The sequence below is a fragment of the Aedes albopictus genome, chromosome 1 (assembly GCF_035046485.1).
Source record: "Aedes albopictus strain Foshan chromosome 1, AalbF5, whole genome shotgun sequence".
Lineage (NCBI taxonomy): Eukaryota > Metazoa > Arthropoda > Insecta > Diptera > Culicidae > Aedes > Aedes albopictus.
The window spans coordinates 210,500,572-210,524,245 of NC_085136.1; the positions used below are offsets into that span (position 1 = coordinate 210,500,572).

Genomic DNA, 23,674 nt, shown 5'->3' on the forward strand with positions numbered 1-23,674 from the left:
CTCCAACCTATAATTACCAGCGTCGAGCGTGTGGGGTAACATTTTGGGATCGGCTCTATGAATTTACGCATTAACCAGGCAAGACAAAGCCGATGTCGGTTTTTTGACTATGGCGAAATGAAGAGCGCACACGCAGACTGTTGACGACACGGGCATTGTGCCTTCCCACCTAGTAAATGTTGGATGCGCTTTGGCAAACCGCTCAAAATATAATTGAAGCCTGAATGTCTGTTGGTAATTATAGGTTTCGCCATGCTTCTGCAACATCGTATAGGCCTACAAACTAAACTTTTACTATCGCTGATCCAACCCACCACCAGCGATACAATTTCGTGCCATTCTGTCATAATGGGTGAGCCGAAATTTCGGAACACACACTTTGTCGACGAGAGCACCAACCAACAACGAGCCAGATTATTTGGCAACGTGCGTTCGGTTGGAACCGTTGGCCATTTATCACCTTTGGCTAGGGTTTCCGGCTCAATTTATCGTAATGATGATGTTTGGCGCTTCCACAGATGGCAGAACGCACATGACAGGGTGATGATTCATAATGTGTGGGGAAGAAAGGGCCTTATTTGGTAAGATGATATGCATTTTCAAATACAAAGCGCAATTATGTAAAATAGTGGCAACTATCTGTTTGGACAAAAAAAAATGTTAATTATGCATCTCTCGCTCAACAATATTTGAAGGTGATTTGGGTTAAAAGCGCTGTTCTACAGAGAGTATCTCATAGCAATTCCATCCTAATATATTCTATCCCGTGATGTCCAAAAATTAGGTTTGAGTGCCACAGTATCTCGTAAGGGGCTGTCCATTAATTACGTAAGGTTTATGGGTGGAGGGGGGTTTGAGGAATCTTACGCGCCATACAAAAATATTTTGGTTTTCATACAAAAAATCTTACAAGGGGGGGGATGTGGTGTCGAAAAATCTTAAAAATTCCCTTACGTAATAAATGGACAGCCCCTAAAGTAAACTTTGATCTAACATTCTTACCTATTCCTAGCAATTGTATGGACGTGGCCATGGCCAGGTATTCAAAATTCACCTAATAAATGAATTTGCTAAAAAGAATTCCTTATTCAAGTCCAATTCATTTAAATGAGTTCATTTCGGTAATGTCCTGCATGTTTATTTCGTGTCACAATTTTCAATGTCTTACACAACAGTGTTGTGTCATCATTCATTATTTTGACTTTCGTAACATTTTCTTTCCGACTTTTTTTCTTCTGTTTCCTCATTGAAAGAGAAAGACAGCTCTTTTAAATTATTACAGTCTGCCTTCGCCAAAGGCCTGGAACGAGTTTCTGGTTTCGCATTATTGCTCTTCTTAATATTCTTTGATTCGCCTACTGCATTTTGTGCCCCCTTCAAGGCAGGCCTTCCACGTTTCCTCTGCTGGTTCTGTTCTGTTCGAGAAGTATTCCCGTCCATCGTCGTCATCGAGCAGCAAGTATAAGAATAAAACCAGATTGGCATCGCGGCATCGCCAGGGAACAAGTTTCCCAGTGCGCGCCTCTCCTCACGATCGCTCCTCTGTCCCAATTCCCGATTGGCTCATCAACCCACCGGGCTCCGGCCAACAGTGCGCTTCAAATGGTTCTTTATTTTTTGCAACTTCTTGCGTCCATCCGTTCACCACCTCTTTCTCTCCTCCACGACGCTTCCTTAATTTCTTCTTGAATTATGCTATTTCTTGACTCACTACCTCCGCACCATCACACACCTCCTCCACTCACGGCTACCAACACAAACCGCGCGTGCATGTTGTCCACTTGTGTTCTTCCTTTTTTTGCAGGCAGAAGTTCTCTTTTCGCTTTCCCGCACGAAGAAGAGTGTTTCGCGTTCTGCCCCTTACCCCGTCTTCCTTCGTCGATCCAAAACAAAGTTGGCCTTGAAATTGCCGGACAGAGACGGGGCTGCTGCGTGTAATCCATTGCCGGTCTTTCGGCCAGAACGAGATGGAGCTCCTCTGGCAACGAGTGCGGATTACAAGAGGGAATAGAAGAATTTGCCAGGTTTTTTGCTGCTTCTTTTCGCGTTCCCAACCGAGTGAGAAGTTCTGCGTGATGGCGTTTCTTATTCGCAGCTTGCAAAGAGTGTTTGCAAAAAAAGGTTCTTATAAGAACACAAGCCCACAGCTGCTGCTTCGTTGTGTTCCATCGGATTCTTCCAGCAACGCGGTAACAATCGAGCGAAGAATGGAACTAATGGAAGATCTTGAACTTGAAGCTTCTTCCTCTTGGCGGTTGAAGCTTTCAGAAAATAAAAAACAAGAATCATTCTGTGGAGCCAAACCTGAAATGGGAACACATGCCGATGATTGTGTGTAGGTAACAACAGCGTCGCCGTGATCGTTGGCGTTGCTGCTGCTGCCGGTCGGCCGGCCGGGCGCACATGTGTGTGGTGCCGCGTTCTTATTCTGGTGGGAAAGAGGGATCTTGTGTAATACTCCACTAACTTGGTTTCGAAAGCGCGTTTTCTCCCGGGAACTGGTTTTTGAAGTGATGACGATCTTCTTGTCGGTGTCTTTCCTTTCGTTGTGGGTTGCCATTTCTGTGAGTATAGCAGGGGCTGGTTGCATGATCAGCACGGCATCTAGAATCGAGTTTATGAACATTAAATGTTTAATTTTTTTCTTGCTTACTATTTAGAGCGTTTTAGAAAGCTCCATCAATTTCCATTGATTGTATCATATAGCTATTGTATAAATTTAAATCAAGATTCTAATACAATAATGTTTGGTTATGATATACAATATGCCCCATTAGGGGCTGTCCATAAACCACGTGGTCATAAAGGGGGGGGGGGGGTGTTCGGCCAATGACCATTTTGTATGGACAAATAAAAAAATTTGTATGGACTAATGACCACGCGGGGGGGGGGGGGAGGTTAAAAAGTCCCAAAAAAATGACCACGTGGTTTATGGACAGCCCCTTATGGCCCTTAGCCTCCAACCCATTCACTACTATCTCTACCACCAAGTTGAACCAGCCTGACAATGTTAGCGAAGATCGAATAGCCAACCCCAGTAGGGCCCTGGGTTGCAGGTTATCAGGGAAGGGGATTTGCCTTGTGCAAAACTGAGAGTCGACTATTCTCTAGGTAAGGAAAACGTCTGTTATCCACGTTACAGGCGGCTGATCTTCGCCCTAGTGTCATTACCGGGCGCTAAACAAACCAATGTTCAATGTTCCTGGAGGTCACTGAGCGATTCATGAGCAATCCGTGGGATTTCAAAGAGGTCTCAGAGGGTTTCGAAGCATTCCGAGGGTTGCAAAGCATTCCGGAGATATTATAGGATGTCTCAGGGGTTTCAGGGGTGTTTCATTGGTTTCAGGAGGTTAGCCGTGTAGTCACCGGCTAAGAATAGAACTAGTAACCCCAATTCATGGTGTCAAGTGACCCGTGCCGAGGAATGAGTGATCGAGTGGGCGAAAAAGATGCTTAATCAATAACGGAGCCTGTGGGGAACCTGGGTACCCACCACAGTATTTCGTCCCTTATCGCGTTAATACAGGGCTCTAGCGTGGTGGACCTCTTTTTTTAAAAAAAAGACACTACACCGTCTTCGGCCAGAGGCCGCACAGACTGAACATAACTAACATTAGGCAACGGACAACACATGAAACACCCAGTGGCCCAGTGGAGAATTTTCCGTTTGACGAAAAGTTTTCCCCGACTGGAGCGGGAATCGAATCCACACTCCGAGGCTTACGAGACACCTAAACGACTGACGCCGCTAACCGCTCGGCCACGAAGCCCACTTTTCTTGTGCTATTCGTGGAATTAATCATGAAAACTTCTAATAAAAAAAAATCAAAACTTAGGAGGTAGTGGCAATGCTAACCCAGTTCAGTGGGTTGGCGAGGTCCCCGTTAGGGGTGATGCACAATTTATGCCTCGCAAAAATCGACCTTTTTCAACCCCCCCTCCCCCCTATGTCACACTTTTTGTATGGGACCTCAATATTATTTGTATGGGTCGACACGCTCAGCAAAACCCCCCTCCCCCCTAAAAACGTGACGTAATTTGTGTACGGTCCCTTAAGGAGAAGCGAGGATGTAGGTGCGGGAAGCTGTGCACGCAACTAGAGCGTGAGAGCTCCGGTCCACTCCCGGAAAGCTAGCCGGTGGAAATACTGGATGGAGTGTGGCTGTTGAGGGCCATCAACCACAATCGACGTGACTGAGCAGCAGCTTTGCAAGATCATCGACTTTGCGTCCATGAAGTCCAACACTACTAAGGACCTGAAAACGGGTTTGTTGCGACTTCATTGATCGATGGTCGATGCCAAGCAGGAACACGTGAGACTCGTGAAGACTGCAGCAGCGGTGGAACCTGTGAAAGAAAAGGATACGAAGTCTACCCAGACGAATAAAGTCTTCGCTTTCGCAGGTAGTCCAAAAGGTGTGGTGTATGCGACTGCTGGTGATACCCAACTAACAATGATAGCTGAATAACAGCTCAATCAGCCACTTTTTTTCGAAATCAAGCTGAAGAAAAGATTGTTCATCTGTTGTACAGCAATAATGTTTGTTGCGTAAGCACTTGCAGAAGCAGGCGAGGCAGCCATCAGGTGAAGAGCTTTCTGGCGGTGCCCGCAAGGCAAGGCGAATACTAATCCCGAAGGTTGGCAGTGATGCCGGCAAGTCGGACCCCTGTCAGGTGTCCGGAAAGCTGGGAAGGGTGGGCCTGAAAAGGCTCACCCGTCCCGGAAGGATGGGAACAAGGGGTTGCGACCGATGGTAGGCCCTCAGCAAACACAGAGTAGGGCAAACCAAGGAGTGCACCTCCCCTTGGTCGAGGGTCGAGCGGAGGAAGAAGAAAACAAAGTCGCAAGTAGAAGAAGCTAGGAACGCCAACCAAGGCGCGAGAAAGGCGATGCGCTCGTCATCCATACCGAATAGTCAAAGTACTCGGTTGTCATGAAGGTAATGCGAGGCGGTGCCAAGCTCGTGGATCTGGGAGTCGACGTGTGCAGTATTAGACAAACTCGTACGGGCGAGATGATCCTGGAGCTAAAGGATAAGGAGCGATAAGGAGCGCAAGGGCGCCGCCTATAAAAGTTTGACGGAAGAGATGCTTGGCGAAGGGGTAGTGGTGGGGGCTCTTACACAAAGAGGCGACTCTGAAGGTCAAACACCTAGACGAGGTCACCGAAATGGAAGAGCTCGTCACGGCACTGCGGCCACAATTCAACGTGCAGGTGACCACCATAGCCGTAAGGCTACGAAAGGGCCCGGCACACAGTGGGATCATTCTGAAAAATGTAGATCAAAACCTCTAAGAGCCGTTAGATGACATTTTAGCATATAGGTGTCTTTGGAAGATGTGTTCAGAAATATCGTCTCTATTTTTATGCATATTCACTGTATGGTAAAACTGTAGGGTGAACCCGAGCAAAAAAATATTTTTTTCAAAATAATTTTTAGAGGGTAGACGTCTTCAGCAAAGTTGTAGAACAAGTAATTTCAAGTATCTTTGCTGAAGACACCATATAGTTTGGACTTCATTTTTTGGGAGAAAATATGAAAGTTTAAAAAACAACCTCAAAAACAGTAAATAAAAAGAAAATCGCGTTAAGTACTGTTCCTTTGATTTCCACTAAAAATTTGCATCCTTTGACAGATACGTATTTCGACCTCAACTGTAAGGTCGTCTTCAGTGTCTTGTACTTGACTCGACTCGTGTACAAGACACTGAAGACGACCTTACAGTTGAGGTCGAAATACGTATCTGTCAAGGGATGCAAATTCTTAGTGGAATTCAAAGGAACAGTACTTAACGCGATTTTCTTTTATTTACAGATATTCCCCTAACAAGCCCAGGTTAATCATCATCTCAAAAACAGTTTTTTGAACTTTTCCATGATTATATCGTAAAATTTCAACGTGATATGTTCTACAAGTTTGTAGATACTACTGGAATACACTATCTTGCTGAACACACAAACTCTGTAAAATTGAAAATTGCTCCAGTAAACCAATTTTTTTGAAAATTTTTCACTACTTTCACTATTGAATATTTTTTGAATAGGCACTTTTTGGCAGCCATGCTATCAAAATTTCAATGCTTTATCATGTCCAGAATAGACCAAAAGTGACTTAACAATCGGGTCTGATAAGGCACTTTGATTTCTGATGCTATTTTGATGGTCATTTTTCAAAGAAAATATTCACAAATTTCATACAGATCAATTTATACAAACTGAAAACTCACGAAATCTTTTCGACATTAATACTTGTTAATCCAAATTCAAAATTCTTGTTGAAATAGTCTACATTTCTAACACTGTGTTTGACTTTACATTGAATATACGACAAAAAATATCGCTTTTTAAATTTTTAGATGAGTTTTTAATACCAATTAAAAACTGTGTTTTTTATCTAATTTTTTATTGTAATTCCCAATGCATTTGTTTATGTTAACATACATACATTAATCAATCAACTAAAACAATGATAACATTTTTTTTTTCATTTGCTATGTTAACCCTCTAATACCCAAATTTTTGATTTTGATCTAAATATCATTTTTCGTCATCTAAAATCGATTTAAACATGTTTTGGAAGATGATTCTTTTTAATTCTCGATTTCGTGAATTTCAGTTTTTGATTTTTCTAATTTTTATTTTTGAACATCCCCACACTTTTATATTTTTCCTGGAAGCCAATTTGGGGAACGGATTTTTTGAGATGAAAACATTTTGAGATTTTATGATTATTATTGAAATATTATTATTTAAAAAATTTTTCGCAGAATATTTAATTTTCCGTGTAATTTTAAGGAAAATAATTTTATAGTGTTTTCAATTCCCTTAAACTATTAAACAAGGATAGAATGATTTGGGAAAAATTTAAAATATGTTAATTGTAGCGATTCAATACAAAATAAACAATGACTTCTAAAAGGTGACTAAAACATCAATTTTTCAATGATTTTTAAAAAATGTAAATACGCTTTAAAATACATCAATAACCATTTTGTGATATACAGAACAGTCCTAAATATCAGCAAAAAATATAAAAAATTTGATTGTCCACGTAACAAAAATTACAAAAATGCTCAAACTATACCCCGTCTAAAGGCGGGATTGGGTATTAGAGGGTTAACATTATAACATCGGTTAAAAACCTAAAAAGGCGAAAATATAATGAAAGCCTCTACAAGTTTTGTGTTGAAAATAAAAAAAAATAAAATAAAACGAGTGAAACATTGTTACATAACATTGAAATAGCCAGTATCTGTTAGAGATATTCTAGGTTGTAAATCTTACGTCATGACGAAAATTCTTCACAGATATTTTATTATGTTATGCTGTTTGATACTCTTTAAAATTTGTTTTCCTGTTTTCAAGAACTGCGTCCGTTAGGTCGATTCCTGTCCATGATTTTCAAAATTCTTTCGTCGTAGACATATTACCTTGGGTAATCCCTTGACAAATCCACATCAAGATCACGGCTCGATTATGGATACTTTTCAGGAGGAGCCTTTAGTTTTAAGTTTATATTATAAGGATTTTTTGAAAAGATAAAAAGGTTTTGTGCCTTTTTGAGAAAGATTTCGTAGATGAGGAAATCACTCAAAAAGACTTTTCCCTCTTTCAAAATAAATGACACTAACAGTTGAAATAGTCTACATTTATTTAACTTGTTTTTTTTTTATTCAGAATTACTACAGGTCAGACTCGATTATCCGGAGTCGGGTTCTGACGCTTCCCACAATAATATCTCGCAAACGGAATGCTGTAAAAAGCTGAAATTTTGATTGATCAATAATCAAAGTTGGATTGACAAAATGTAAAAATTTCAGTTTTAAAGATCATTCCGTTCCCCAGATATACGTTTGAGAAGCATCCGAACTCGACTCCGGATAATCGAGTCCGACCTGTACTTGGATGAGCTGAAAATAATTTCGAAAGTTTGCAAGAGACTTGTGAATATTTTCTTTGAAAATACTATTAAAAAGCTTCAGATATCAAAGAGCCTTATCAGACCCGATTGTTTAGTCAATTTTGGTCTATTCTGGACATAATGAACCATAGAAATTTTGACAGCACGGCTGCCAAAAAGTGTCTACTCAAAAAATATTTAATAGTGAGTTTTGAACTCATCTAAAAATTTAAAAAGCGACATTGTTTGCCGGGTATTCAATGTAAAGTCAACCACAGTGTTAGAAATGTAGACTATTTCAACAAGAATACTATTTTGATTAACAAATATCAATGTCGAAAAGTTTTCGTGAGTTTTCAGTTTGTATTAAATGATTTGTATGAAATTTGTGAATATTTTCTTTGAAAAATGACTATTAAAATAGCATCAGAAATCAAAGTGCCTTATCAGACCCGATTGTTAAGTCACTTTTGGTCTATTCTGGACATGATGAAGCATTGAAATTTTGATAGCACGGCTGCCAAAAAGTGCCTATTCAAAAAATATTCAATAGTAAAAATAGTGAAAAAATTAAAAAAAAATGGTTTACTGGAGCAATTTTCAATTTTACAGAGTTGATGTCTTCGGCATGATAGTGTATTCCAGTAGTACCTACAAACTTGTAGAACATATCACGTTGAAATTTTACGATATAATCATGGCAAAGTTCAAAAATCTGATTTTGAGGTTGTTTTTTAAACTTTCATATTTTCTCCCAAAAAATGAAGCCCAAGCTATATGGTGTCTTCAGCAAAGCTACTTGAAATTACTTGTTCTACAACTTTGCTGAAGACATCTACCCTCTAAAAAATTATTTTGAAAAAAATATTTTTTTGCTCGGGTTCACCCTACAGTTTTTACCATACAGTGAATATGCATAAAAATAGAGAAGATTTTTCTGAACATATCTTCCAAAGACACCTATATGCACGGGTAAAATTCTGCTCCCAAAAATCATAAAAACGACTCATGATTTCATTAGCCTAGTGCATTTTCGTTTTATAAAAATACACCATGATTTATGATCATGATAGTATGATCCATTCTCTCGTAACGCTACCAATGCGTTACTTTTTTGCTAAAATTATGAAGATTAATCATGGTAGCGGGATTTGGACTCATGGTTTCGGATGCGCAGCGCCTATGATCCTAGTGAAATTTTAAGGACCATGAAGCTAAATCATGGTAGCGGGACTTGGACTCATGGTTTCGGATGCGCAGCGCTTATGATTCTGGTGGAATTTCTAGGACCATGAAGCTAAATCATGATGTTGAGAGTTGGACTCATGGTTTCGGGTGCGCATCGCTTATGATTCTGGTTGTTTTTCTAGGATCATGAAGCTGAATCATGGTAGCGGGATTTGGACTCATGGTAGCGGGACTTGGACTCATGGTTTCGGATGCGCAGCGCTTATGATTCTGGTGGAATTTCTAGGACCATGAAGCTGAATCATGATATTGAGAGCTGGACTCATGGTTTCGGGTGCGCATCGCTTGTGATTCTGGTTGTTTTTCTAGAATCATGAAGGTGAATCATGGTAGCGGGATTTGGACTCATGGTTTCGGATGCGCAGCGCTTATTATTCTGGTGAAATTTCAAGGACCATGAAGCTAAATCATGGTAGCGGGACTTGGACTCATGGTTTCGGATGCGCAGCGCTTATGTTTCTAGAGGGTTTTATATGGCCATTCAGCTACATCATGATTTGGAATCATGGTTTAGTATGCGCAATGCGGTGCGTAGACAGTTACTTACAAAATTAAGAGTGCAGTCAACATGTTTTTTACTCTAAACAGCTAGGGTATTGGTTCCCTTATTAAGCATGTGGCTCCCATTTTCATCCCACGAAAAACAAAGGATTGAAGCACTGTTTGTTTTGTTTCTTATTTTTGTATTTTTTGTTAGAAGTAAGCACCCATGAAAACAAAAAGAACGGAGTCAATCGGTGCCGTAATCGCTTGTTTTCGAATAGGATGAAAATGGGAGCATGAGATTACTGATGGCACACATACCCTATAACTTTTTTGTTTATGCATCAAACTTGGTCAAATTTCGTCAAGTAATACCCTATATGCAAGTAATACTTCGGTATGGCTTTGATTCCCGGTCGTTTCTTTTCGTAACGAACATTTCCTTGACTGCATTGGGCATAGAGTATCTTCATGCCTACCACACGTTATACGAATGCAAAAATGATCATTGGCAAAGAAAGCTTTTAGTTAATAACTGTGGAAGTGCTCATTGACTACTGAGTTGAGAAAGCCAGGATCTGTCCCAGTGGGCACGCTACGCTAAGGAGAAGAGAAATCATGGTTTTGAGCTTAATTGCACAGAGTACCAATGAATGGGGCTTTGGATTAGCTAATCATTCTCATTGTGACCAGTTTGTTTTAGTTAGTAGGGTGGGGTAAAGTATGGGTCTGGAGGTCTCCTGTAGTTGGTGATGCGTTTATTTATTTGAAACATTTTTGGGATTTCTGGTTGAATACATTTATTTTTCCAATTCTTCAGATAAACGCTTAAAATTATATTCATACATCCGGCTCAATTATCGATGGCCTCTAATAAGTCTCGAGTGGTTTTTGGCATCTCGAGAATAGAGGCCGGGATTTTAAACAGGTACGACTGAATAAATAGCCACAGAGGCTTGCAATCTGCGGCATATTGTAAATTTAGTACATACGTAATATGCATGCAAATGCATATAGCATGCAGCACATTTTCGGCGATGTATTCAGCACCGCCGAAAATTACGATGGTTGCCTTGACCGCTTTCTCCGACCCCACCGCAACTATTTGCGGTTGGAGAGACATGTTCCCGAACTTTTCGTTCAGAAACTTCAGTCGCTTTTCTATCTTCCCTTCCAAGTCCGCTGCTGTCTATATAAAGAGATAAAAGACATTATTTAAATTACGAAGCATTATTTATAAAGTAATAAAACCACCTAAAACCATGATTCTATAAAATTCCGCACAAAACTATTCCTCAGAATTCCATTACCAAGAATGTACCATTCTCCACAAACATGTCTTTCTAAACTTTTGTGGGGAATGTTATAGGATCAAAAATTATATTCAAAGACATCTTCATTATGAAGCACAACAAAGATTCTTATAGTACTATAAAACGACTGGACAAGCCTAGACACCAGTGTTACAAGACGAGGTAGTCGGTCCTACTATGGGCTCCACAAGAAAATGATTTACCCTCGCAGCCCAGCCTCGGGCTGCAAATGTCTTTAATAAAAACATCTATCCATCTATATATAAAACAATGATTCAAACAATACAGTTAAAACTTAAACATGAAAAGTGCTTTAATTATTTGTATGTAGAATTTATTTTAATTTATAATGGTTTAGAATACAGTTGGGTTCAATATTACAACTACCAAAAAAAAAACCTGTGGCGTATCTATTTGAAAACCTGTAAACAGAAAAAAAAGAATTAGTACTATTATTTGTAATTCCAACCCAAAATGTTGTATCCTGTGAAATGTACGCGTATTTTGATCTCAACGGTAAGGCCGTCTTTAGTGTATCTTCACATTATGCCGTAAACGAATAGTTTCATCGAATATGAATGTTCGTTGATGAAATAATAATACTGTGTGTTTTAAAATATCTCATATGTGGAAAATCCCCCATACATTTTAAATGGGATAAAATTGGCCTTGTTTTTCGGCTTTTAAAAGAGATCAAGGGGAATGGCACTTCCAAGCTAACCGGAAAAATCCGCATCTATCCGTCTCTAATCGCTGCTAATCGAGCAGCGGTTAGACACGTTTAAGGACGGATAGCAGCAAATTTTTCCGATTAGTAAAGCAGTGCCATTCCCCCTGAAAGAGATCAAGATTTCCTGAATTAATCATGTTAGGGCCGATTTCTTCACCCTGGCTTAAGCGTTAAACCAGGTTTAACTATATGGGTAAGCCTGGCTTACCGGTTAAGCCGAGGTGAAGAAATTGGCCCTTAGCCATCAAATATCCAAATTGTTTGATCAATTTGATTCTGACTTACACTATCTGTCACAGGATACACAATGTGTAGTTGTAATACTAACCTGATTTTTCTCATTACAAACTAGTTTCGAATGGAAATTGCCTTTCGGCCATCGGGCAAGTTGTGAATATGGGATGGAGAATTGCTTATATCCTCAATCCAACATTTCCCAACGTCGTAATCTTCCGGATCCACTATGTACGAATCTAAATGCTCGTCGAACAGATGGTTACGATATGTATGAGCAATAAAAGTTATCACGCCATCACTTTTTATAATATGTCGCACTTCATTGAATGCATAAGTTTGGTGCTTGATAATCAGTACGCTTCCTGACTTGATTTTTGTCTTTCCTAAAGTGACGTGCCGTAGTACTTGAACAATAGCATTCTCATCTGCGGAAATCAGTTCGTTTGGAAATGGTATACAACCAAGCTTGATGAAAAAGCTAGTTCCTTCGACGAGCTGCAACGGTCCAAAGTTGATGTTGTTGGCCATCACGTTATACGCCATTTTAAATTGATCTTTGATTGCAATGGTCATAGCAATGTTTTTTCTTGACGAAGTCGTTGTTGCAATTTTTTTAAAGTACTTGTGTTTCATTTCAGGGATGAAGGTAGATGTAAACCGGGTAGGGCCGGTCCATTCGATAGCCAGTGGGTAGTGTGTCAAAAAGTGGGCCTTTGGCTTAAGGTGTTTTTGGAACAGTGTTTGGTACTGAGTCAATGTGGTATTGATCAGATCTTTCAGTTCCTGGATTTCGACAGATGTGAATGATGGTTTCATTATGGTTGTTCCTATTCTAGTTACATTTACAAGGAATCTCCACTCTTCAGTTGCAGGTACCAAATCGCCAAGCATCAAAGTAATGTTGTCCACCAGACACTTCATTTGTGAAGCCGACATCTTGAACTTGCAAGACTCCAAATGTTCTTGTTTAATTTCCGGAGGAATAACTTTTCGCTGGTTGATATCGAAGTCAAAACGTTGTACTCGTTGATTCAGGATATGTAAGGAGAAATATCCGTTTGTAATAAAATCTGAAATACAGCTAGCAAGGGCGTCATGAGCAAATCCTTCGAAGAAGTCATGCATGCAGTCGACGATTTTTAAGTCAGTGACGTGGAAGTTGGGTATTGTATTGAACACCGAGTTTTTTCTTATTCCCGTTTCAGAAAATCTTCCGTTTTCAAGCGCCATATTATACGATTCTTCGGTACGATACAATGCGGCATTGTCGACTGTGCATTTTCTTATATTGTCCAAATCCATTGAGCATATCCTGCAAGGATGGTTTGCAACGAAGGATTTACTATAATCCAAAATGCTGTTCAGACCCAAATTGTCTCCTCGTAAGCCCCCAAATAAAAAATATATACTTCTGACTTCACCTTGCACACGAATTTGTAGAGGGTTTTTTTTTCCAGGTGGATAATTTCTTCAATTAAGGTGTGCAAGACTTCTTCGTTGGAAAGTGATTTCTCAACCGCTGAATACACAAATTGAAGGAGGAACATATTTTCAGTTTTTCCATGGATGTGCCTAGGTAAACTTGGAAAATTTAGGTAAAATCCAGTAAGCGCTTGTTTTCCAGCTTTTGAGCCTAAAGGATTGTTAATCTCGAAGGAATCCGCAAAAATGAAGTATGGAATGCAAATTTCATTCTGCCGTTTTTCTATCTTTTGCTTCCAGAACTTTCCTTTGACAAAATTGTCATACACGCCCTCCGCCGAAGAAAATATCTCACCATAGCTGTTCAACAATGCAGTCATGTTGGCTTCAATGCCAAAAAAATTGATGAAGAAGTTTTCCAATCCGATATAGACATTCGATTTTGTTTTTTCAACTACTTCTACGCCATCATCGGTTTCCATTGGGAGCAGTTCATTAGATACTTGGTCCAGCAGAGGCATTTTGAAGCTGCCGCGTTCTTTTAACAGTTTCACAAACTTATGTTCGGTGTCTACCAAATCAAACGCTTGAGTGGCCTTCATAATGTTGTTCAAAACAGTGGCGTTTTCTCCTTCTGGAATCGCTGGCTTAATTGCTTCACATACGATTGACATAAGAGGTTCTAAGACCATTTTCTTAAGTGAAGAAATCATGTCGAACACCATAGCCCGATTGTAATTTGGCAAACTGTGCAAATATGAGGTGAAAGATATCCCGACCTGCTGCATTGAAGTTAAGAAACTGTCATCAATCTGCCGCCTCAAATTCTCCCAGAAATCCTCAACCTCAATCGCATCATCGTTTAAGGACAAGGTATTTGGAGTACATAGCTCAAAATTTCTAGAGCACCGTTTTTTAGAACCGTTGAACGGATTTGGAAGAAAATGCATCACGCTAATTGTTCAGTGGTTGTCAACAGCGAGATGCAGCGATTCGCGGTCTACGTTTGTCTTACTAACATTCCCTCCCATCCTCGATGACCGTAAGGACGTGGCCGGTGCCGTTATTGACCATGTTAAAGTGGAGAGCTCTCGAACTGTGTACATTGAGAATAGTAAGCTAGTTCCAAGCCCTATTCATTCGTTCCCTGTGCAATTTCGATTGCTCTGGTCAATCACGGAGTAGCAACTACGAATTGTGCGGTCATCTATGCTCATGCTCATGGAGTAGAATAACTATTTTTTTAATTTTAAGAAAACTAAAAAAATAGACTTTTCCATTTACCTCAGCAATTGTGTTTAGGTAACGATCTATTCATTGTATACGAACAGTGTTATAAGAATGAACTTTTTCAACAACCCGTGATTAGATGTGTGTTCAGAAAAAAAAAAAACTACAAACAAGCTGCATTTCTACTCATTCTCGTTGCTCAAAGAACAATTTATTTGATAATTTTAATATCTCCATAGAATATACTTAAAAAGCTAGGATTACGCATGAAATCATACATATATCTGTAGCAAAATACACCTTACACATGAATTCAAATTAAACCAAACCTTCCAAAGGCAACGCAAAGCATCCGCCATATATTTTACAGTAATACTGAACAGATGTAGATGCAGCCTAATTCCGTTCAAGTATATCAGGGAACTACCTTTACGGTACATGCTTATGTGGGCTCTACCATGAATATCTGGTTACAGCATCCATACCATTGGAGGGATTAGTGAACGATTTTTTGTACTTTTCACATCCTAAGCTTCATCTAGAATTAGCATCATTGTGGCGGTCATCCTCATGACCATCAGGTAGCTGCAAGTACACCAAGGTCTATTATGCGGCAGGTCACCTTCGGTGTTGTGTGCAGTCTTCTGTAATGTCCATCAGTGATTAAGCGAAAGTCCTCAATGCTTTTGCAGCACAGCAATCGGACTTCCTCGTTCTTCTCGCCTGTATGGAAAATTGATGCTGTTGTGTTCCAGGCCGCCCGGAATTACCGTCGTGTCATTTTTAACCATGCTTTGTACCTGACGGTGAGAATCTTTTCTTACTTAGCATTGCAACCTGGAAAAATGAAAATATCCACAATAAAGTACGGGTTGTACCGGTTTATTAGAAAAAAAAAAAACGAATAATGTTGTTCTCCTTTTTCCTCCGTAAAAAAGTAGTCACTTACCGTACAAGGGACGAATGAAAACATTCTTCATCTGTGTCAGTCGCAAAATTTAGCGCTCTGCATGAGATTGAGGACACGGTATCCGTCTGCTGGTGGATGGTATCGGCAGTGGCCAGACTTGCTATGAGATCGATCGGTAAAATTCACGACGGCGTCAACTATTTTTACATGATCGTAAGCTGGACGAACCAGGGTAGATATGGTGATGACGATGTTGCCAAAAATTTCCTCCTACGCGGCCGATACCCAGATTTTGCCACCAGCATCAGTAACCCAGATTTGAGTAAAGGTGCCTTTACTCAGATTAGAGTAACTGCAGTTTTGCTCAATCTGGGTCGCTTTGACACCAATCTGGGTAACTGAGGGTTAGCGTGTATAGGATACTGCAAAGCCGTGCACTGACAGTTCAGCGAGCTTGTTTAGCTTGGACTTAGTCTGTGGTGAAGATCCGGAAAAACTGTTTTTCGATGCAATTTAAGCAAAACGGTAGTTGGACGATTAATTTTGTACTAGTAGAGTTGAATATAATCGATATTTCCGTATCATAATGGTTACGAGACGGAAAACGTAAATTTAATTTTCACCGCTCGTTAAAAATTCTAACACCTTGTAAACAAACTCGCTAAACTGTCACACAAAGTGGATCAGTGCTTGCAGTACCCTATAGGATTGAAATCATAACGGATCGAATTCTAAACTAACAACAAAGTCCCGGGCCAGACATATCGATGACTATCCAAAGTTTGATCCGCAGGTAATTTACAGAAATGTGCATTTAGTTCAAATATTCTAAATTTTTGCGTTTCTTGCAGATTGCTTGATTTTACTGAAGAACCCCGCACGGGTGGGAGAATCGGGTAGAAGCTGTTTGTGCATTTGTGCGCACAGGGAGGGAACCAACAGCACACGACATTCTGCAGAGCATCCTATCCCGAATATTCTGACAAGGTGCGACTTCAAGCTGTATTATGACGAGGAAGTGCTCACGCCGCCAGACCAGCCACTGTCTCACCTGCCGCCCGTGCTGCAAATGAATGGGACTTTGCGATTCCGTGCTGTTTGAGTACATCAGTTCCTATCAAACCGGCATAGATATGGCAGTGGTATGTCCGATTTGTGCATTGCTACTTGGAGGTGATTCCAGCCTGGTTAAAGACGATTTTACCGGTTATCTGGATTTAGAACATCGGAGCTATTCACGGGACCAAATTTAGTGTTTAGATAATCTCTCCGCAATCCGACATGGAGACGTATAAAAAATCCCTAATTCTGGTCTGACATTAGGAGGACCCCACGCGAGGCGGCCCAACATGCCCATTAGCTTATCAGGCGAAGGTCTCTCCATGCTGTACCCCTCCGACATCTCTGGATCCCATCACCTAAATCCCGCAGCAGCTGTCGAGTGTTTGTCGCGACGGTGTCCATATGTCGTGCTACTGCATCTCCATATGTCGTTGAATTTTCAATTTTATTTACCATAAAAAATAAATAATTTCATTTTTAGGTTTGTTTTTATTTGTTCTGCCTTATTTCATTTTTTTTTTCAAAATAAAAAATGCCACATCCACGCAGTACAAAACTAAACCTGGGTTAAACTAAGCTAAATGAGGGGGTTAGAAACAAAGGGGTGTAAGTGACAAAAACCCAGTTTCGAATAAATAAGGTTAAAAGTTTCTCACCAATTTTTCATCCCATACAAAATGTATGGAGTTTCAAAATCGTCCCAATTTTCTCCGATTTATTGTAATTTTTTCATCATCGTAAAAATAATCTTAAAAAAGTTCCTGAAAGCTTGAAATGTGAATAATTTTAAGATATGCTCAGATCAAAATCGACAAAATGGTCACTTACACCCCTTTGCATCTGGGCCCCTCAAATATACTAGCTACTAGTATACGTTTAAGTTATATAAGGCCAGTTTGACTAGGTCAACCAGGCGAATAGTATTTTTCAGTGAGATTTGAGTTTTTATTTTTTTTTTCTGAGTGAGGATGTAAACCTACTATTTAGCTTTGATTTTTTTTCTGGATGAATTCATTAGTTATCCACGGTAAGGTTACTATTTTGGATACTTCCCGCTATAACTCCTTTAATTTCATATCAATCTATTTGAATTTTTCTACACGGCTAGATACTGTACGTATCTAATCTTATCAATCAATATTAGAGTGTACGTATCTAATTAGGTCAATGGCCTAAATTTGAGTTATAGCGGAAAGTGACCAAAATAGGACCCCCGGCCCAAATAGTCCCGTACCCTACTATGCTATGTATTGAAATTTAGTTTCTCGCACGATACTCATGAGGATATATATATACGTAAATTTTTGGCGTAGACTTTGGGCAGACCCCCCCCCCCTTTCCCCAAAAAGTCTACGTAATTTATAAACGACCCCTTAGTTTTAATTTCGCAAAAAAAATACAATCAAAGAATTCACTTACCACGAAACAAAGACTTTCGACGGAGACGGCGGAGTCAGAACAGGGTCGGTGGTATTCCGTCGTTTGACCGAGCCGGAACGGGATCGAACTGGTACGGGAAAGTCGGGAAAGCGCCTCTCTACGTCTACGTGATTTATGAACGATCCCTTAGTTTCAATTTCGCAAAAAGAAAGATTATAAATAAAATTCACTTGCCACGAAACAAAGACTTTCGACGGAGACGGCGGAGTCAGAACAGGGTCGGTAATATTCCGTCGTTTGACCGAGCCGGAACGGGATCGAACAGGTACGGGGCGAGCAATGAAGAGGCACGGCACGGATTGATGCAGTCGGGCCGGCACGAAATGGAATCGGACGGTGCCTGCGTCGTTTGGTGCTGCAGAAACGATAACTCGGGACGGGACTGGTGTCGTTTGACGCCGGACAGAAACGAACGAAGCCGGAATTGGACGGATCCGGGGCGAAGGATGACAGCCGCCGTCGTTTGTGGTAGAACGGGAATGATGGCGTGCAATAGGATGCGTCTGCGTCGACAGAAACGGACGAAGCCGGAACGGGATTGGACGGATCCGGGGCGAGGGATGACAGCCGCAGTCGTTTGCGGTAGAACGGGAATGATGGCGTGCAATAGGATGCGTCTGCGTCGACAGAAACGGACGAAGCCGGAACGGGATTGGACGGATCCGGCGCGAGGGATGACAGCCGCAGTCGTTTTAACTAGAACGAGAACGATGGCGTGCAATCGGATGTTATTTAGAAATAAGTACATTTTTGGCACTTTTTTTATACTTACCGGTTTCTTTAGGAGAAGGCTTCTGCTAACAATACACTAGAGAGCACAAAAAAATACATAATTATTGAATTAAAACCAATATTTCCATTAAATTAATGGCTTCTTACATTTTTTCCACCATTCACAAACGATGCCGCACATTGAATGACCACGTTTTGACAGATACGCGTAACGCTTGATAATTTTCATGATTTCGAGCTCATGAAAATGGTTGCACCGAATCATAATATTAGTTGCTCGGATCCGACAATAAAGATTCGTGATCATGTTTTCATAAAATGACCGACTTTCATGTTTCATGATTTGTGAATCATGAAAGCGGGATCAGATTTGTTTCCGTGTGCTAAAATGTCATCTAACAGCTCTTAGAGGTTTTGATCGTCTTTTTTCAGAATGATCCCACTGTGGCGGCAGGGACATAGGTAGGCATGGTTCAGCCACCTGTGGCGGACGTAAAAATATCCGTTAAAGTAGGGAGGGTCAAGGTAGCCTGGTGCGTATGTCATCTGACAATTCACGAGCCATCCGGAGGTTTGTTTCAGGTGTGTGGAACCAGAACACAAGCCATGGGACTGCAAAGGCCTTGATAGGAGCAAACTGTGTAAGAAATGATGCGCTGAAGGCCATAAGCTAACAGGATGCACGAGTCCATCCATTTGTCTGATTTGTACCGGGAAATCCATGAACAACAGGCATCCAACGCCAACGGGTGGTTCAAGTTACCCGCCCTTCAAGAAAGCCCCAAGCAACACACTCTGTTGCTTGGGCCGCAGTGAACAAATCACAGTGCAGATAACGCAGCTGAACCTGAATCACTGTGACGCAGTTCAGCAACAGTGTTTGTCAGGCAGTTTCTGAAAAGGGAACGGATATCGCCATCATAGCGGACCCATACGGAGTACCCGCCGGCAACGGCAATTGGGTCGCGGATGGGTCCAGAGAAATGGTGGCGATATGGGCGACGGGTAAATACCCCGTGCAGGAGTTGGTGTCTACTACCTACGAGGGCTTCGTGGTCGCCAAAGTAAACGGGGCCTTCTTCTGTAGCTGTTATGCGCCTTCGCGGTGGCCGATCGAGTAGTTCACGCAAATGCTGGACCGCTTAACGACCGTGCTAACAGGGCGAAGGTCGGTGGTAATAGCGGGTGACTTTAATGCCTGGGCTGTGGAATGGGGAAGCCGTTTCACGAACCATCGGGGTCAGATCCTGCTAGAAACACTGGCCATCTTAGATGTCGACTTGGGTAATGTCGGTACCAAGAGTACCTTTAGTCGAAACGGAGGGGAGTCAATCATTGACGTGACCTTTTGTAGTCCTGGCCTAACAAGTAGTTCGAAATGGAGAGTAGATGATGGCTACACTCACAGCGACCACCTGGCGGTTCGCTACAGTATCGACTACAACAACAGCAGACAGCGGATAGAAGAAGAGGCGGCTAGGCCAAGGCCAAGCCCTTGCAGGTGGAAGACATCATACTTCGACGAAGGGGTATTTAGGGAGGCGCTCCGCCGTGAGCGAAACTTAATCGGTTTAGACGGCGAAGAGCTGGTAGCGGTGCTCTCACGTGCGTGTGATGCGACCATGCCTAGGCGAGTCCACCCTAGAAATGGGAGGCCACCAGCTTACTGGTGGACCGACGCGATTGCGGACCTGCACCGCGCCTGCCTACGGGCTAGGCGGCGGATGCAGCGAGCACAATCAGAGGAAGAGCGAAACGAACGACGGGTGGTGTTCGCTGCTGCAAAAGTCGCGTTGAAGACCGAGATAAGGGCAAGCAAAATGGTCTGCTTTGAGAGGCTCTGTCAGAATGCCGATGCGAATCCGTGGGGTGATGTCAACAGGATCGCGATTGCCAAGACGAGAGGAGTGATGACTCCTACAGAGCAATCTCCAGAGATGTTGGAGGGGATCATCGAGGAGCTTTTTCCACGTCATAATCCTAGTCCTTGGCGTCCGTTCGTTGAACAACCGGGGACTGAGGCTGGCGGGGACTGAGGAGAGTGTAACCGATATGGAACTTTCTGGGATAGCAAAGACCCTTAGCATAGGTAACGCCCCGGACGGAGTTCCAAACGTGGCCTTAATTGTAGCAGAGGCTCTCGAGATGTTTAGGTCTGCTATGTGGGAAACTGGCTAAGCGCCAGCATGCTACCTTGGTGGACTCCCCAAAGCAAGTCAACGATGTTCGTTGCTGCAGACTACACAGCTAACCTTGAGGGTGCTTTGTACACTAGCCCCTCTCTGAAGCAATGCCTTCTTGGTGGTTCAGGAGAGACGAAAGGTTTGGCGACCATGGGAATGTTGTTTAGTTAATATCAGCAGAGAACATTCAACGGCTGCAGGTCTTCAGCAATAGATGCCTGCGGTAAAGAATTCGTGTATGGTGGCCTCACAATGGGGTCTCCAACGTGGAGTTCCATCGTCGATGTCATCAAAAGCCGACAGTGACAGAAATTCGGGAGCGAAAGTGGAGGTGGGTCGGCCACACTCTACGCAGGGGCGGGAACGAAATGTGCAAACAAGCGTTAGATTGGCACCCAGCAGGACATCGCACCCCGTAGCAGAGGCAGATCCAGAGGCTCATGGCGATGCAGCCCAAATAAAGGATGTCTACAGAAATTTGAGCTGACCACATGTCAAGGTGGTAAGTAGGTAAGTTCTAGGACGACTGATCGCTCAAACACCCTTGCTTCTCAGTATATATCAACTTGAAATTTAGGTTTATCTAAACAACATAGGACTTACCATGTACATCCTAGATGAAGACATATACAGGGGATAGACAAAATGATCGGGACATACAAAATTTTCACTTTCCAAAAAATGTTCAACTAGCTGTAACTTTTCGAAAAGTGCATCAAATATTCTCAAAATTTTACTGTAAGCTCTTCAACTAGTTGTGTATCAGTGAACAAAATTTGGAAAAGATCGGACAATTCTTCACGAAGTTATAAAGATTTTTGATAAAGATAAAACTATCCGATAGCCAAATTTGAGCTGTTATATCTCCGGATTAAATGAACCGATTGCATTGGAATTTTGACCATTCATGACTTATATAATGAATTCTAGAAAACATTTGACTTAACTTGATATTTTTAACAGGCGAGAAAGTTATAGCGATTTTATTTTTTTCACGGTTTTTTAGTAAATTGGTATATTTTTAATATGCATCCCATTACTTTTTGAATTTATTGGTGGCTATGTTGTTACTTTCCTTCAAAACGCATTTATACATAAGTCAATTAGAGGAAAACTAAATGAACTATAATTTGCATCTTTAATTTCTAAACGATGTTGATGTTTTGGATAATTTGGTGTTTTATTAGCAAAATATTCTATTCGTTGTAATTTTCTTCCGTGTTAAAAATATTAAGTTAAGTCAATGGTTTTTCATAGCTCATTATATAAGTCATAAATGGTCAAAATTTCATTGCATTCGGTTCATTGAATCTGGAGATAGGGGAAATTACCTATTCTCGGCCGGTTTGTTCTCTTCGTCTTAGGGAGTTTTTTGAAACCTATTGAACTCAGAGTTGGTCTGAAATCCTTCCCAACTAAGATAAATTATATGGCCAAGTTTCAGGCAATTCGGCTGACAAAAACCCCCCATGACGAAGAGAACAAACCTGCCGATAATACCCATTCTCACCCTATAACAGCTCAAAGTTGGCTATCGAATAATTTTACCTTTTTTCAAAAATCTTTATTACTTCGTGAAGAATTGTCCGATCTTTTCCAAATTTTGTCCACTGATACACAACTACTTGAGAAACTTACAGAAAAAAAATGAGAATATTTGATGCACTTTTCGAAAAGTTACAGCTAATTGAACATTTTTTGAAAAGTGAAAATTTTGCCTGTCCCGATCATTTTGTCTATCCCCTGTAAGCTGAATCGAGTGGCTGAGACGAAAACGATGCCAAACGAAAAAATTACGAAAGGCTTCAAAGGGCTGGACACTTAGAGCAACAACGATGTATTCCGATATAATTATAATGAAAATTTTAATTGTACCTAATGCTTTGAAGACATGCTACAGCATCTCATCTCTATCTATACTAATCTCAGTAAACTGTATCGTTTACACCGGACATTCATGGCCTCCAGTCCATTATTTTAATCTGTTTTTATTGACAAGATTTGCCCTACGCCCTTTTGAAACTGTTTATTCCCTCACTCCTACCATTACAAGAACCAACAACACGATGACCAGTGCCTACGCATAGTCCGTTCTATTTTGATAACAACCCAAGAACAAACCGGAAAGGCGATTTCCAAGACTCCTTTACGTAAGCCGACTAAGACAGCTGCAGGCAAGGATCGAACCTCTCCGTGCCACAGCAACAGCAACATGTAAATCTACCTAACATAAAATAACGATAAAAAAGATTTCCCTCCAAGGAACCATTCGGTGGCGGACTGAAGGAGGCTTCACATCGTCATCGCCACCGCCATCCTTATCTTTAAATACTCTCCGATGGATTGTTCCAGAGCGGTAGCGAATATTTAGGGCTTTATTGAGAAGCCGTCCGTCCCCTTCGCACCTCCGGCACTCCGATTTCAACCGGGATTCGGATCACTTTATTTATGATCAAATTTTGAATACATTACCCGGCTGCGCCCAGAAGTCGACAGTATCCGGGACCTGGCTGGAGTCTGTCCGACTCCGAAAAAAAAAAAACAAGACAAGTGGGGCTATTTTTCACCATCCAAGATACAACAGGAAATCGTTTCGGCTCAGTCAATATTTTCAGTTTTATTGCTCCCACTCCACTGCTGAGGCGAAATGAATATGTGGCTACCACGAGTGCGATGCGTATGTCCAAACAAAAACCCCGAAGACGAAGACTCAATCTCGCACGCAATCATATCACCATGAGCATAAAGCATCCATCAAGTGGCGGCGGGCGGCTGGAACCAAG

General features: G+C 41.3%; 1 protein-coding gene across 1 annotated transcript; it reads right to left on the reverse strand.

Moving 5' to 3' along the window:
• Nucleotides 1-17,508: 17,508 nt before the first annotated feature.
• Nucleotides 17,509-19,072, reverse strand: LOC134286529 (uncharacterized). Its single transcript, XM_062848157.1, has 2 exons — nt 18,856-19,072; nt 17,509-18,784 (listed from the first exon to the last, which is right to left on the reverse strand). The coding sequence occupies exon 2, from the start codon at nt 18,722-18,724 to the stop codon at nt 18,185-18,187; it is 540 nt and encodes a 179-aa protein (XP_062704141.1). The 5' UTR covers nt 18,725-18,784; nt 18,856-19,072; the 3' UTR covers nt 17,509-18,184.
• Between the last annotated feature and the right edge of the window lie 4,602 nt (nt 19,073-23,674).